General features: G+C 53.6%; 4 protein-coding genes across 4 annotated transcripts; 1 reads left to right on the top strand and 3 right to left on the bottom strand.

Moving 5' to 3' along the window:
- Positions 1–408: 408 nt before the first annotated feature.
- On the bottom strand, positions 409–1,328 carry N7482_000761 (HNH endonuclease signature motif containing protein; the record flags this gene model as incomplete). Its single annotated transcript, XM_056682886.1, has 4 exons — positions 409–699; positions 762–1,054; positions 1,128–1,217; positions 1,265–1,328. 4 exons carry the CDS (start codon positions 1,326–1,328, stop codon positions 409–411), a joined length of 738 nt encoding a protein of 245 aa, XP_056546492.1.
- Positions 1,329–2,815: 1,487 nt separating this feature from the next.
- On the bottom strand, positions 2,816–6,055 carry N7482_000762 (putative polarized growth protein (Boi2); the record flags this gene model as incomplete). Its single annotated transcript, XM_056682887.1, has 3 exons — positions 2,816–5,685; positions 5,747–5,890; positions 5,983–6,055. 3 exons carry the CDS (start codon positions 6,053–6,055, stop codon positions 2,816–2,818), a joined length of 3,087 nt encoding a protein of 1,028 aa, XP_056546493.1.
- Positions 6,056–7,619: 1,564 nt separating this feature from the next.
- Positions 7,620–11,048, top strand: N7482_000763 (MIZ zinc finger domain protein; the record flags this gene model as incomplete). The annotated part of the gene is made up of 1 exon (XM_056682888.1): positions 7,620–11,048. One exon carries the CDS (start codon positions 7,620–7,622, stop codon positions 11,046–11,048), a length of 3,429 nt encoding a protein of 1,142 aa, XP_056546494.1.
- A 721-nt stretch (positions 11,049–11,769) lies between these two features.
- On the bottom strand, positions 11,770–13,518 carry N7482_000764 (DUF5102 domain-containing protein; the record flags this gene model as incomplete). The annotated part of the gene is made up of 2 exons (XM_056682889.1): positions 11,770–12,465; positions 12,529–13,518. The coding sequence occupies 2 exons, from the start codon at positions 13,516–13,518 to the stop codon at positions 11,770–11,772; spliced, it is 1,686 nt and encodes a 561-aa protein (XP_056546495.1).
- Positions 13,519–13,743: the final 225 nt, after the last annotated feature.

The following is a 13,743-nucleotide window of genomic DNA, read 5'->3' on the forward strand; positions in this document are numbered from 1 at the left end:
TAACCAGCCCACATGGTCCGTGGTACCTGGCAAGGCAGTGGATCAGGCCAGGCGACCGACTTGGTCCCTCTCCGAACATTTAAGGACTTCATTGTGGATAGTAAAGCAAACATTCGGATGGGACCTGAATTCAAAGATAGTCCTGTTGATTTGTAGCGTTCGGTGGTTCTGTCTGTTCTATCCTTCTGTTTGAATCTGTATCATGTGACGCCGAATGATTTGGTATGGGTTGGATAAAGACAACACTGCTCCTCCTTGCAGAATCTGCGGCTGGAGTCCGGCGTCAAAGTAATGGGCAAATGATCTTTCGAATTAGATAATATTATTTCGTAAGCAGATAGAAATTTGTTGCACGAATGATATCGGACCACGATCTTGCGAATCCCACCCCGTATATCCCGAATGCATTTAAGCCACCCTTGGCCCGAGACGCGTGAATAGCTCTACCTCCATTCTCTCGCCGGCATCTGGCTGCTCGAGAATTTGGCCCATATCGTCACTGCCGAGATCTTCTTCCCACTCTGGCCCAGGGTCAGCATTGGCTTTCATGTTGCTGTACACACACATCCGCAGGTGCCAACGCAGAAGCTCTGCACTGACGCGATTGTTTGGATTAGTACCATTTCTGGCAGAGTCTTTGAGGCGTGCCCCTCCAAGTCCTGTCGGGTCTCCTCCAAAAATGATTATCTTGTAATCGGCCTAAATCAATAAGATATTAGTCTCAATTGAAGATAGAAACAAAGACGCATAAGAAGCCTTACATCCGGATCCACCCCTACCAAGAAAGCATCGAAATCTTCATGGACAGTGGTACTAAGAAGAAGCCCATTTTGGGGGGAGTAAAGGCCGCTTTGTCCAATCTCGGTTGCAGGAGAGGGATCGGTAATGTAGAGTCTGTAATTGTGTCGGTTCCACTCTTCAAGCTGGCTTGTAGGAAATATGTGGGAGGCCGTCAGGCCCCGATATGGCTTGTCGCTTTTTGTGACCATAGCGCTGCCTTTAGAGATTGCACATATGGTGTCTCTTGCACGAATGGTTCTTCGGAATAGTGTTGCTAAAAAAAATTATTAGAGATATAATATGCGCCTCGCAATTCCAGAGGTCGCCTACTAATAAGTCTCTTTCACTTTGTCCAAGAGACCCAGAGCTCTGGTCCTTGGTGGTGACACGACGTGGTGCTTTCTTGGTGGTGAGCTGGACAGTGATCGGGGTCTGGTCTAAAGTCTATTAAAAACTAGGGAATCTTGAGATATAATATACTCACCTTCATGATCACGAACAATATAATTGCCCGGGCTGACGAGGGTTTGGCGGTCTTCACGAAGCATCCGGCCTAGTGACCCATCTTGGAGGAGAGGAAATAATGACCATCTTTGCTGGCTGGGGATGATAAAAATCATGCTACAGTAGCGATATAGCATCTCGTAAGTCATATATCTTTGACCTGAGCTGACTTGCAATGCTTTATTGTACGTTACTGATCAGTTTGGTTTGGTTCCTATATATATATATAGCCTCTGGGTGAGTATTGCTTGCAAGCTAGTATAGTTCCAGCGTTATCATAGATGCGAACATTATCATTAGGCTCTCTTGGATCTTGGAGCATACGTTCCATCCTAGGGTACGCATGAAAGAATAGATGTAAAGAAAGCCAAGGGAAGTGAATAAATAAATAGAGTAGCTAGATAGATGAAGAAGTAAAGTCTGATATAAGGTGAAGACTAATATGAGGTGAACACAAGGTAAAGTCAAAGTGAAGACAAGGTGAAGACGAGGTAAAGTCAAGGTAAAAACAAGTTAAAGATAAGGTGAAGACTAATACGAGGCGAACGAGGTGAAGAGTAGTGCGAGGTGCGGACGATCATTTTAATGCTTGGGACCGGATCATACTTCCGATGGGAAGATGTGTATGGATCGGCCATGATTCTGTAACTGTCAAAATTATTTCACTTGTTGGAATATTGCGATGTGTACTTTCCCTTTGTCTGAGCGGTCTATTTTCTAGCAGCTCTCGATATAGAGAAAGAACACTGGCTAGCGCACGATATTTAAACATCATCGCACCATATCCATTATGTCTTATCAAGGTGAGCGCCCAATCAGCTAACCAAGTGGTTAGTGAGCGCTTAGACATGGATCATAATTGACTATTTCACCAAGTGAGTGGAACAGATTGGTCAGCCAAGGATCAGGTGATGCTTAGAGAGCAGATCAAAATGTTTATATAACAATCATGATCAGGTAATAAAATTACCCTCTTTTGAAATGAAAGCAGTGGGTAGGGCACCTTACACGAAGACGACGCGCAAACTGCGCCACAACCTTAACAAAGTCTCAGAAAGCCATGGAATTAGGATTGTCTACAAGCCCACGAATATGCGTACATAGGAGAAGATCGTCCTAGATCGAGCTACGAACCCATAGCATCGTCACAGCATCGTCCACATAAACCAAAGATATAACCATTACCTAGATCATCATACAGACAAAACTGCCCGCATAAACCCTTCATATCCACGTCATTGAAACAAAAATTGGCCGTGGCCAGAAAGGAATGGAACAGAAGTCGAGTCGGAGAGCGAGGGGGTATATCACATCAAACGCCAGAAGGGTAAGGGGAAGGGGGTGTTGGGGGTGTAGTGCCAAAAAGATAGCCAAAAAAAAATAAAGTAAAGAATGGAAAGCAGGAAAACGGGGGAAAGGGCTTCACGAAAAGCAATGAGTAAACGGCAACAGCAGATATCACCAGGCAGATAGATCTCTAGATAGTCTTCGCCAACATTATAGCAAGATTGTGGGAATGTGGAAAGCAAGGTTATTTCGAATCAGTCTTGGCCAACGGATCCGGGAGGAGGGATGAATTTCCCAAGTCGATATCTCCAAGAGGATTTGACTGCGGACGGCCAGTGCTCTCGGGCTCGATCTCCCGCAACTCATTCCTCGCATCGACGAAGGAGTTGCCGTCCGAGGAGGGCGATTTGGCTATGTTCAGGCCATCAATCCTGAGGCCGTTGTCTTCCTCGTCTTCCTCGATCAGCTGAACTGGCTGCTCGAGGCCAGATGGGAGAGTCATCAGGGCGGGTGGGCGCTGGTTCATCATCCGAGCCTGTTTGAGACTGATGGTCTTTTGCTTGTTGGTGGTCACCAACGTCTCCAAGTCGCGCTCGATAGTTGCTTTCATGAGTGCGGCCATCCACAAACGGCCCTCTTGGACGCTGTCAACTTGGAAGAAGTGTGTTGTCGGCTTGGTGAATTGCACGGTGCGTGAGTTATTCATCTTCGGGGGCACTAGCTTGAAGAAGAACGGTCCGTTGCCGTTCTTGTTGGTGAGTGAGGCGATTGCGGCTGGCGTAGTTAGCTTCATGCCACCTCCATTCTCGGTAGTATTGGCATTGGCAGGCAGCGCGGTGGCGCCGGTGACGGTCGCGTGCAGCGCGATGATGGGGTCGTTGTCTGCTCGGAGCACTCGATGAGCGGTGATGTCAATGAGGCCTCGCTCCTCGGTGTCATCTTCAGAGTAATAGTAGGACAGCCGGCGACCACGCAGGACAAACAGCCGGGGCTTCCATGTGGTCATCAAATTGGACGATCTCTTCTTCATCCAGCCACTGTACTCGCAGCCATCTATCTGCTCTCTTGGAGATTTCTTCTCCAGGCCACGAGTATAGGCGCTGGTGTCTTTCTTCGACTTGACCGTCCGCGGCCGGACTATAAATCCAGCACCATCAGTGGCCTTGCCAGACCCATCAGTGCTGTGGCGTTCCGAGCTTTTGGATGTCGCAGATGGGGTGGTGGACCCGGTACGGGCAGACATGGGGTCGTAGTCATGAGGTGAGGCAGGTGCGGAATTGTCACTACTTCCCTTGCCAACAACATCGGAGATAGCGCGCAGGCCAACCGCTCGTCGGATCTTGGGCCCGGCACCACCCATCTTCGGCAGCCCGAAGTGTAAGGCTGAGGAGCGAACGGTACCAGATGCCTTGCCATCCGCCTTACCATCTGCCTCGCCCTTGGTGTCAACTTTGGCGTCGCCTTTGCTTCTAATCAGAGGCCCGAAGCTTGAGAAGAAACCCGACTTCGCTTCCGGGTTGGAAGACTGCGATTCGTTGCCGCTTCGGTTCGAAACACGCGTACTCATGCTCCTGAACCGACTCTTGGGCGGTGTCCCATGGTAGGCCTGGGCAGCGGGAGAGACATGTGTGACTGCGTCGCGCATGGAGTCGACACTAGCAATACGAGACTGACGCTTGCCTGCAGTACTGGCTCGATAAGGATCATCCGCGTAGCTCGACTGTCGAGAATGGCTGATACTCCCACCGGTGGACGTTCGCTTTTGCAGAACGCGTCGAGTACGGCGCGAATCCACCTCGGTTCCGGAGAAGTAGCCCCGGTCGAGATCATCCCACTGCTCGGGGGTATTCGGTTCTGATTCGGTGGCTTGTGCTCCGCGATAAGCTGAAGTAGTCCCTATTGACGTGCCCGGACGAGTTGGCAGTGCTTGAGAATTACTGTTGAGAGTCCATGCCCGGTCAAAGGACGGCTTTTTCTGATGACTACCGTTCATAGATAAATCGGGCATACCGCGAGTAGTGGCATCGATGGAAGAGTGTCGCCGTCCATGATTGAACTCACGGATTGAAGCTGCGGAGATTCTCCTTGGCGAATCATGGCCAAACGAAGGGGCGTTGGGTGTCATAGGGGAGCTGTTGTTGCTGGTCAGCCTTGGGTGCTGGCCAGGAACGGCAGAGATCCGAGGCGGATATCCCGAACCGGTCCTTTCCGATACAGATGGGATGCGCGGGAGAAAGGGACCAGTATGGCCTGCACGCGACAGTGATCGCTCTTCAGGGCCCGCATAGCTGGAGAAGGAGCCTCTTGCGGGTTGCAGTTGCGGTTGCGGTTGCGGCTTGATGCCCTTCACTTCCTCCTGAAAGGCCTTGATTTTGTGCCAAGTCTTTAGCCGCTTGCCCATGACCCCAAGGTCAAACTCTTTCATGAAAATGGTGTCTTGGCTCATTTCAAGAAGAAGGTCACCAGTGATTTCCTCCTGTTCGAAAATATCACAGTGTTTGGGGTCGACTCCGAGGTCCCGTAGGTGCTTGGCCGTCTCGGTGTGATTCCACCGCCGCACTTCATCGACTGTCAGATGCGTGTTTTCTTCTTCGTCCGTTTCGTGACCATTGATGTACGAAATGCGATGGCTCAGATGACTGCTGTATTCGCTTCCGGAATCGTTGATTGTCCGTGCCTCTTGGGTGGACACGCTATGGCGAGGAGTGTTCATGTCCGTAATATGCTCATCGATGACGCTCAAGGTCTCATTCATCACAGGGCTGTCCTCGCCATTCGCGTGGTTGTCAATGGACCTGCGGAAAGCATCCTGGATATTGGCCGCCAGGTTCGGGCGCGGTAGCGGAGACGATGCGGATCGTTGTTGCTGCTGCATTGGAGAATCCACCATCTCAGAGGTACTGGCATGTTGCGATGCCTGCGGGGTTGTCTGCTCACTCCCGACGGAGGTAAAAGATGACTCGATCGGAGTCGAGGGTTCCATCTGCGCGGGCGACTCGGTATTTTCGGACGCGATCACCCCCTGGGGTGCGGGGTCGGTCTGGAGCTTCCCCAGTGAGCTGGGAAGCCGATGGCTAGTCGGGATCTCGTGGGCATGCGCTTTTCTCGTAAAGCCTACATCAGACGTTAGTGGCTTCTTCTAAAAGCCCATGTGTGTCGCATCGGAGGCGCATACCTGCTGGGAAAAGGCCCTTCTGGCCGGTTCCGGGGTGTTCACCCAGCCACCATCCATCTTGAAATTCTTCATCCATCTCCTCCAGCAAAATCACGTCGCCGCGCTTCATTCGCAACTCATCTTCTCCGCGCGGGGCGTGTTCATCTGTGTTTGGTTAGGCGTATTCGTTCAGAACGAGCGACTGCGCGAGGGATGCGCGAGTGCGCGCGCCATGGTCGCAACCGGGCAGCACTTACGAAGAACCCAGAGATAATTGCCACGCTGGACATTCTGGGGCGGCGCAGGCGAGGCCTGCGCAGTGGCAGCCATTTCGTCCGAGTTCTATGGCAAAGTTCGATCCCTCCGATGGGAAGACGTGGGAACCGAGGCCGGGCGAGTGGTTCGGGATTGGCAAGTCAAGCGTAGGACATGGGAGCCGGCAGCCCTTTCGGGAGGGAGAGAAGACAAACACGCGGTCCACGACCGGTCGGGAATCTTGCGATGGTTGAGCTATGTGAATTCGGGGAAAGGGGAGAGAATGCAGCAGGTCAGGAATCTAGCGCGAACAAGGCGACATCAGGGCTTTTGGTCATTAGCTCGCGGGGTTCGGGAGAGAACACTAACCTCAAGTGGACCGAAGCTTCGCTCTCCAAGCGCGGGTTTGCGATGAAACAACCGTTGGGGGGATCTCCAGGGCGTGGCGAGATCTACCAACCCACTGGGACGGATCCTGATGCTGATTCAGGAATTTGAAGTGGAATGAGCGAAGGTGTGTTCAGTGTTGGGAACTCGAATTCAGTTGAGTCCAGTTGAGAAAGTCGAGACGTTGTGTGGTGTGGTTCCACTACAACCCACCAGAGGCCAATATTGTCACAGGGAGAGGGGCAAGCGAAAAGGCGTGGGCCAGTGAAGGAACAAAATAGCGACGCAAAAGCACACGGCCTGAGTGACGTGTACGGCCGTCAAGGGTTCCCGAGTGTTCTGGACGCGGGCGATCCACGGTCGACCCTGCGTGTTCCCTTGTAGGGGGCCGAATTGCAAAGGCGAGCGGCTGCGTGGCTTGCACGGCAGACCGACGGGGGACTTCAAATCGAGGGGAGGAAAGTTTAGGAGGAATTAGGGTGGAAATTAGTGAAGCAGTTTGCTTCCAGACCGATGGATGCGTCATGCGTCCACCGTCCACCGGAATGCGGCCACGCTTGCAGCTGCAGTCGACGCGCTACGGAGTACACTATGGATTCATAGTGTGTGATCAACTAGCATCTCGGTCTATCGACTCCTTCCGGCTTTTGCCTGGCCCTCCCTCTTCATTTATCTCCGAGTGGTTCTAGTTCCGCCAGAGTGGAGCCTCCATACTCCGCTGGACTCGGTAGTTTCGAGGGCATCGTCAAAGTTTAACCACGGAACCATCATCATACTTCTAGTTTTGTGCAAGCGCCGATCCAAGTATCTGGATGAGTCCTTGTAGATACCAGCACCGACGGACAGTACATCCCGGCATCAAAAGGCTCCCGTGGCATCAGGTATTCTATACTTCCTCCAGCCCTACCAGCGAGCGTCCGAGAAAGTACCAAGTACGTGCGGCTGCACGATGCGGCTTGTCCCATTTTCGCCCATTTCGCGCCTAGCGATCTTTCTCTGCCTGGACTGGGGCTTTGTCGTTCTCTTCCCTTTGACTCAAGCTGACTACAACTCACAGCCAAATCGAACCTGCTCGGGCTGGCCAGCGCTCAACAGTCCAGCGAAACCGACGGGGCACGTGGCGCAGGTAGATCTTTGTCTTTGTTCGCGGAGAGCAGAGCAAACGAGCAAACGAACAAACGAGCAAACGACGCAGCTAACGTCCCTTAAAAACAAATCACTTCGCCCCGGATCCAGACGATGAATCTCCGCCATGACCTCCAGGTTTCAGCGACCGCGCCCTGCTGATCAGGTTGAGGAGTCCAACTCCACTGCAAGTTTGTTTCTGGGCGGCGTGCGGAGGAACTGGATGGCTGCGCCCGCATTGTCCCCCACAGTGCCCACGCCGAGCTTGTGCCCTCCGCGCGATGCGAGGCCTGTAGCCATGGCCCCTCCAGACCCGGTGACGGGCACGGATTCGCGGATTTCGCTAGATGCCCCGAATCGCGTCAATCCCAATGGCTCCGATTGTCCTCCTGCAGAGCTGGCCTTACTGTCGCCTGTCACACCGGGTGTAAATCTACAACCCGCGTCTCTGGATCCTCCGGTCGACAGCGAACCCGGTCCTCCACAGACTGCTTGTCCCCCGTCAGTCCCAAAGGCAGGCTCTCATCCCAGCCCCATTGTCTCGCCCCGTCCCACAACCTCGACGAATGAGCTCTCCGTCGCCGCGGTGGCCGCTCCACCAGCGCCTGACAGGCCGACGGCGATGGGAGCGGTGACAGCCCATCTGAGAAGCGATGGAACTGCAACCCTCCGTCAACCCTTAAATCCACCGTCACCTTCCTCCATGAGTACCCAGGCACCGACGGGGAGCCCATCAGGAAACACAGAGACACCGATCTCGGCCTCGAGCGGGCACCGTAGCGCAGGTCCAGGCCCGCGGTCTCTACAGTTCACCACAGGCGGCATCCACGCCCAGTCGGTGCAGAGTCCATCTCTACAAGTCCCGAGTCAGACGAGCCAGAGCCCCGTGGGGCCATCAACATCACCCGCAGATGCACCGGAGAGCCACGCACCGGAGCCGCCGCCTCAGCAAGTGATTCCAACTCCTCCTGGGTCCCAAGATTTCAATCGGCCAACCTCACAAGATTGGATCCAATGGAAACACAGATCGGAAGCCCTGATGAACCAAGCGAGGCTATGTTCGCGGCATTTGGCTCTACCCAGGGCCATGCTCCTGACGGAGGCCTGTGACCATCAAGATCTTTTCTTTTTGGTGCTCCATCAGATCTTTTGCGAACTGTCCAGGGGTTACCACCGGGTTCTATCGAGAATTCCACCGCTTCGCCAGCCACTGTCTCAAATTGGCTTAGAGAGGCTCGAGGAGCTACTGGAACCCAATGCGAACCTCCCGCCGGTAATGTTGACGGCATTCTGCTTTTTCCCACGCAGCGTGGAAGACTACATTCGCACTCCGTGGTATCAAGCGATCATCGAAGAGTTTTCACGCTGCCTTGCGTGTCTTGCCACTCGCGTTTCGTCCCTGCAAACTAATATGCATCGGCAACTCCGTAGTCGTGGCTATCCGCCGCTGGTAGCGGAGCTGAAGCAGGAGTATGACGTGAAATCACCGGTCCTACTGAGCGTGATCTTTTCGTCCATTTGTCGACATTTGTACAAGGATGAACATCTCGAGAGTCTGCGGCGCATATTTCAGAATGACTGGCTTCTCACTACTGGGCCCGGTCTAGACCAATCTGCCCTCGCGGCACTGATTGAGCAATATCGAACGATTCCGATGATATTCATGCAGACTGCAGGCCCTCCGCGACCTCAGCCATCTACCGCGAGTTTTGCGCCACCAGCGAATGGGAACCGTCATTCTGCCTCTAACTCGCCGCATCTTCAGTCTCCAACTTTCTCCCCAACTATGTCCAGCGGCCCTCGGGATAGACCGCTAATGACTCCTGCTCAAGGGCAGCTAACTCATTACCAGTATCCTTCAGAACAGATTGCGCAGTTAAATGGTCAAGTCCCGACCCGAGCGTGGCAAATGGATCAAGTTGCACAGGCGCACATGCTGCAGGGACAAGGCCAGCCAGTTCAGCCAGTGCAGCTGCAATCTGTTCACCAAGCACAAGAACAAGGGCAACAAGCTTGGATGAGGCCTGTACTCATGGTTCCCCAGAACCAGACTGCTCCATTGGGTTATCCAGTTCCGACTCGAGTCAACTCCTCGTCATCGTCGCCTCCACACTCTGCTCTAGGCAGGCCCAGTCAGGTGTCTCAGCGGCAGGACCACCAGCAACAGCAACAAAACCCTCTCCCTCCCTGGCCTTCTCTCACACGGTCCCCTGCGGAGAACCGTGCGAGTCAAGGATTGGTACAAAGTCAGCGTAGTCAGTCAAGGGAGCAGCAAGTTCTGTCGGCACAGTCCGCCTCTCTCCCAGCTGTTCAGGTTCCTCAAACTCAGAACAGCCCATCTCCTTCGTGCTCGGTGCCTCTACTTCCCCCCGCTGGCCATAGAGCACCACAGGTCCTGCAACCGAACCCAATGCGAATCGGCCTGCACCAGGCTGACCTTCGTGACCCGGTCAAGCTATTGCTGCATCGGGGGCTCGGAGGGGAAATGATGCAAACCGAGCTGTACCAATATCTCGACGGTTTCTTGCTAAACCCAACCGTCATCGACCTGGATACCTTCAAATACACGTGGGACTTCCTGGTATCCACCCGCGACCGCCAATGTTTCCCTCAGTATGTAGACCGAGGACAAGGTCAACGCCCGGCCCGCATGTACGAACCAGGTTGTCGGACCTACCGCCTGCGCGCCATTGCACTGCCATCTTCGCAAAAGGAAAGCGCGCAAAGAGTGTGGCCAACCGCAAACACCACCTGGCCCAGCGTGTTCTACGTTTTTGTCAACGGTACCGAGTTGTACGTGCGTCGCAAAGTCCACAACGGAAAGGACCTACCCCTGGACATCACCAAATATCTCCACGAGGGTGAGAACAAGCTTACCATCCATCTGCTTCTGGGCCCCGATGAATGTAAAAATTTCCATTATGCGTTTGGCATCGAAATCATGGAGGTCTCCCAGCTGGAGCAAGTGCTCGCCAAGACACGCCACGCCTCGCCGAGCGAGACTCGCGCCAATATCAAGGACCGGCTGAATCCAACGACTGACGATGACGAGCTGGCCATCATCACCGACAGCCTAACTGTCGGCCTCATCGACCCCTTCATGGCGCAAATATTCAATATCCCCGCCCGCTCCACCAACTGCACTCACATCGAATGCTTCGACCTTGATACCTTCATCAATACTCGGAAGTCTGAATCAGGCCCCGGCCCGATGAACGACAACTGGTGCTGCCCAATTTGCAATGCAGATGCTCGCCCGCAGTCCTTGATCGTGGACCATTTCTTCGTTGAAGTTCGCGATAAGCTCATGATGCATGGGAAACTGGAGTGCACCCGGGCAATTCAGATCCGGGCCGACGGGACGTGGGAAGCCAAGATTACTAGCGACGATGCGTCCTCTAGCCCCTCCAGAAGCAGGTTCTCCAACCCACCTCCGTCTAAGAAACGCACAGCGGATATCATGGCCGATGGAGCGGAGGAGTTACCTCGGACCAAACAAGAGCCCTCTTCAGTCGTTCATGTGCGGGAGGCAATGGTCATTGAAATTGACGAGTGATCCTCTCTAGCCCTGCCTGGGGCTTGATGTTTTCATTCACCTTTCTTCTCATCTCAACCATTCGCCCCCTACGAAACGATGGCACGACCCCAATCATGCAATTTGCGCTGTCTTTTTGGACTTTGGTTACTGTTCGCCTTTGGCTTTCCTCGCGTGCATCACAAAAGAAAGATACCCCCCATTATCATGAACTAGAAGCAGATGTGTCACGGCTGGTACGTATTTTGCGGGCGTTCTGTTTGTTTCGATGTTTGTTTCATGGTTTTTGGCGATTTGATTCTGGCTTTTCTACAGAAAACTGCGTGGTGCTGTAATTGCTCAGTTTACTGCTCGGCTGTGAACATATTTTCTTCCCTACATTTACATCTGACTGGCGTTTGGATCGTGGGTGTGGATTGCATGGACCAGATCTTTTGTGATATGTGCATTGTTTGGGGGTTGAAATATTCTTCTTGCTGCCTCCATTGTCGACTTCCAGATTATCGGATATATGTGATGGAAATAAGACATGTGCCACACTAGTAGATTTTGAGCAGCTAGAAGGTCCATGCTGAGTATAAAGATTTCTATATTCGTCATCTAGTCCAACAGGAACCCAACGTTCCAAACAAAGATGATGCTCATTCAGCGGAGTAACTCTCCACCTTCGACATTAAATTATACAGAGATATAGGTATATGAGATATTCAGATCATGTCGCTCGTCAGGGGAAGGGAAACAGTTACTTCCTGACTCGCCGGACATGACTGACAAGATTCTCAATGACCCCCTCGAACGCCTCCTTCTCGCCGACCAAGCCGTCCCGGCGCTTCAGCCAGTACTCCAACACTGCACTGGCGCGCAGGGTGACCTGCTCCAACTCCGAGACGTGCTGCGTCAGCTCTGTGTCCGTTAGGCCGCTGAGCGCGGCATCGGTGGTCGCGCACAGCCGGCGCACGGATGAGAGGTCTAATTGCGGCGGCGGAGCGGCGCCACGACGGGTGGGTTTTGAGCGTGTAGGGGCCTGCCCTGTCGTGGTTGTCTCGCTTTGAGCGTCGCCCTCTTTGCGGAGTTGGTTGTGGGATAGGGTGTTAGGGCCTGAGTTGTCCAGGTCGATGGAGGGGAGGATGAGCTTCTTTTGTTTGGATGCTGGGAGGATCTCGTCTAGGTCGACGGGAACGCCGAGGGAGACAAGGAAGAGGCGGCGGATGCGAGACTTGACCCAGTTTTGTGGTTGAAGGGGCGGTGGCGCCACGAGCTGGGACCATAGAGAGAGACTGCGCTCCGTGCTGAATATGGCCGAGGAGTCAGGAATGGGTTCGACGGGTGGGAGAGAGTCCAGTTCTTGGGAGCTGGGGAGGAGGTTGTCTAGGGTGCTTTGGAGGGCAGTGAGGAGCTCAGAGGTGGATTTGAAGTCGTCGAAGTTGGTAAGAGGGGGCTGATGAGGGTTTGGCGTTAGTAATTATGTTGAGCTGTAGTTCATCAGGATACTTGCACTTACAACTGAGATAGGTGCTTGAGGTTGCTGAGGGGAGGTCGTGCCAGCTGTAGCGGCGTCCTCAACAACCTCAGGCTCTTGGAAGCCGTCGTCGAAGTCTCCGAAGTCATCATCACCCATATCACCCTGCTCCTCAACAAACTCATCAAAGTCGTCTCCGAAGCCCTCATCGTCATCTCCCCCTTCAATAGTGTCGTCTTCGACTGCATGATCTGGTGGGGTGGGAGGGTCGGCGTTTAGAGATTCCACCGAATCAGGCATTGCATCACTTGGGGATCTTTGATGAGCACGTGGCCGTGATGGCAGCTCATCTTCAGCGGGTAAAGTGTCCACTCGAGAAATTCGTGTCTCAGGAACGGGTTGATTTGAGGCATTGGAGTCTGGGGATTCACGATCCGCAGCTGGTGGCGGCAGAGAGCTGTCCGAGTCGGAGGCCCTCGTCACAATATCAGGCACGGCATCTGCTTCGCGCTTTTCATATGCCTCTGTGCCAGGGATCTCGCCATGGCTAGGCGACTCCGGGTCTACTTTTTCGACTATTGTCCGCGGTATTGGCGAGCCGCCTGGGGTCGAGGGTCGGTCCTGCGACCCCGCCGGGGGAGGATCCCTGCGGTGTGAACCTTCTGGGATCACTTCAATTTCGTCGGGAACCGCATCCTGTCCTCGTTTCTCATAGGCCTCTGTGCCAGGCACTTCGCCGTGTTGAAGGCTGTCGTCGACCCGCTCTACTCGAGTTCGTGGGACAGGGGACGCGCGACCGGATTGTGGGCTTTTTGGTTGTAAATTTGCATGGCCTTCGCTGGCATCTGAAAAGTGGTCCTCGTCGCTGTCTGAAGCTGCTGAAGTAAGATCACGAATTAGCCTCCCTCCAAGGAAAGTGACGTAGGAAATCTTGGAGAACATACCATTGTCCTCAGCTCCAGGGTCCTCCATCTCAGTGGTCTTGCTGGGGGGTTGAAGAAGGGTAGAGGGATCGGGCAACGCCTCCGACATGTTTGCGGGGTGGTGTTAAAAGCTGGGACATGAGAGGAAGGGAGGAATGAGTGGGAAAACGGAAAAATGACATGCACGTAGTGTGTAGCGCGAGTGACGACGTTGGTAACCTGCGATCGACTCGAGTCCAGAACGCGCAGGCCTCAGGCAGATAATAGAGGCGGGTGCCTTTAGTGTGCCTGGGAAATAAGGCATCGACAAGCGCGTAACCAACTTGTTCAAACT

The sequence above is a fragment of the Penicillium canariense genome (assembly GCF_028826845.1).
Source record: "Penicillium canariense strain IBT 26290 chromosome Unknown utg000001l_segment0_segment0, whole genome shotgun sequence".
NCBI lineage: Eukaryota > Fungi > Ascomycota > Eurotiomycetes > Eurotiales > Aspergillaceae > Penicillium > Penicillium canariense.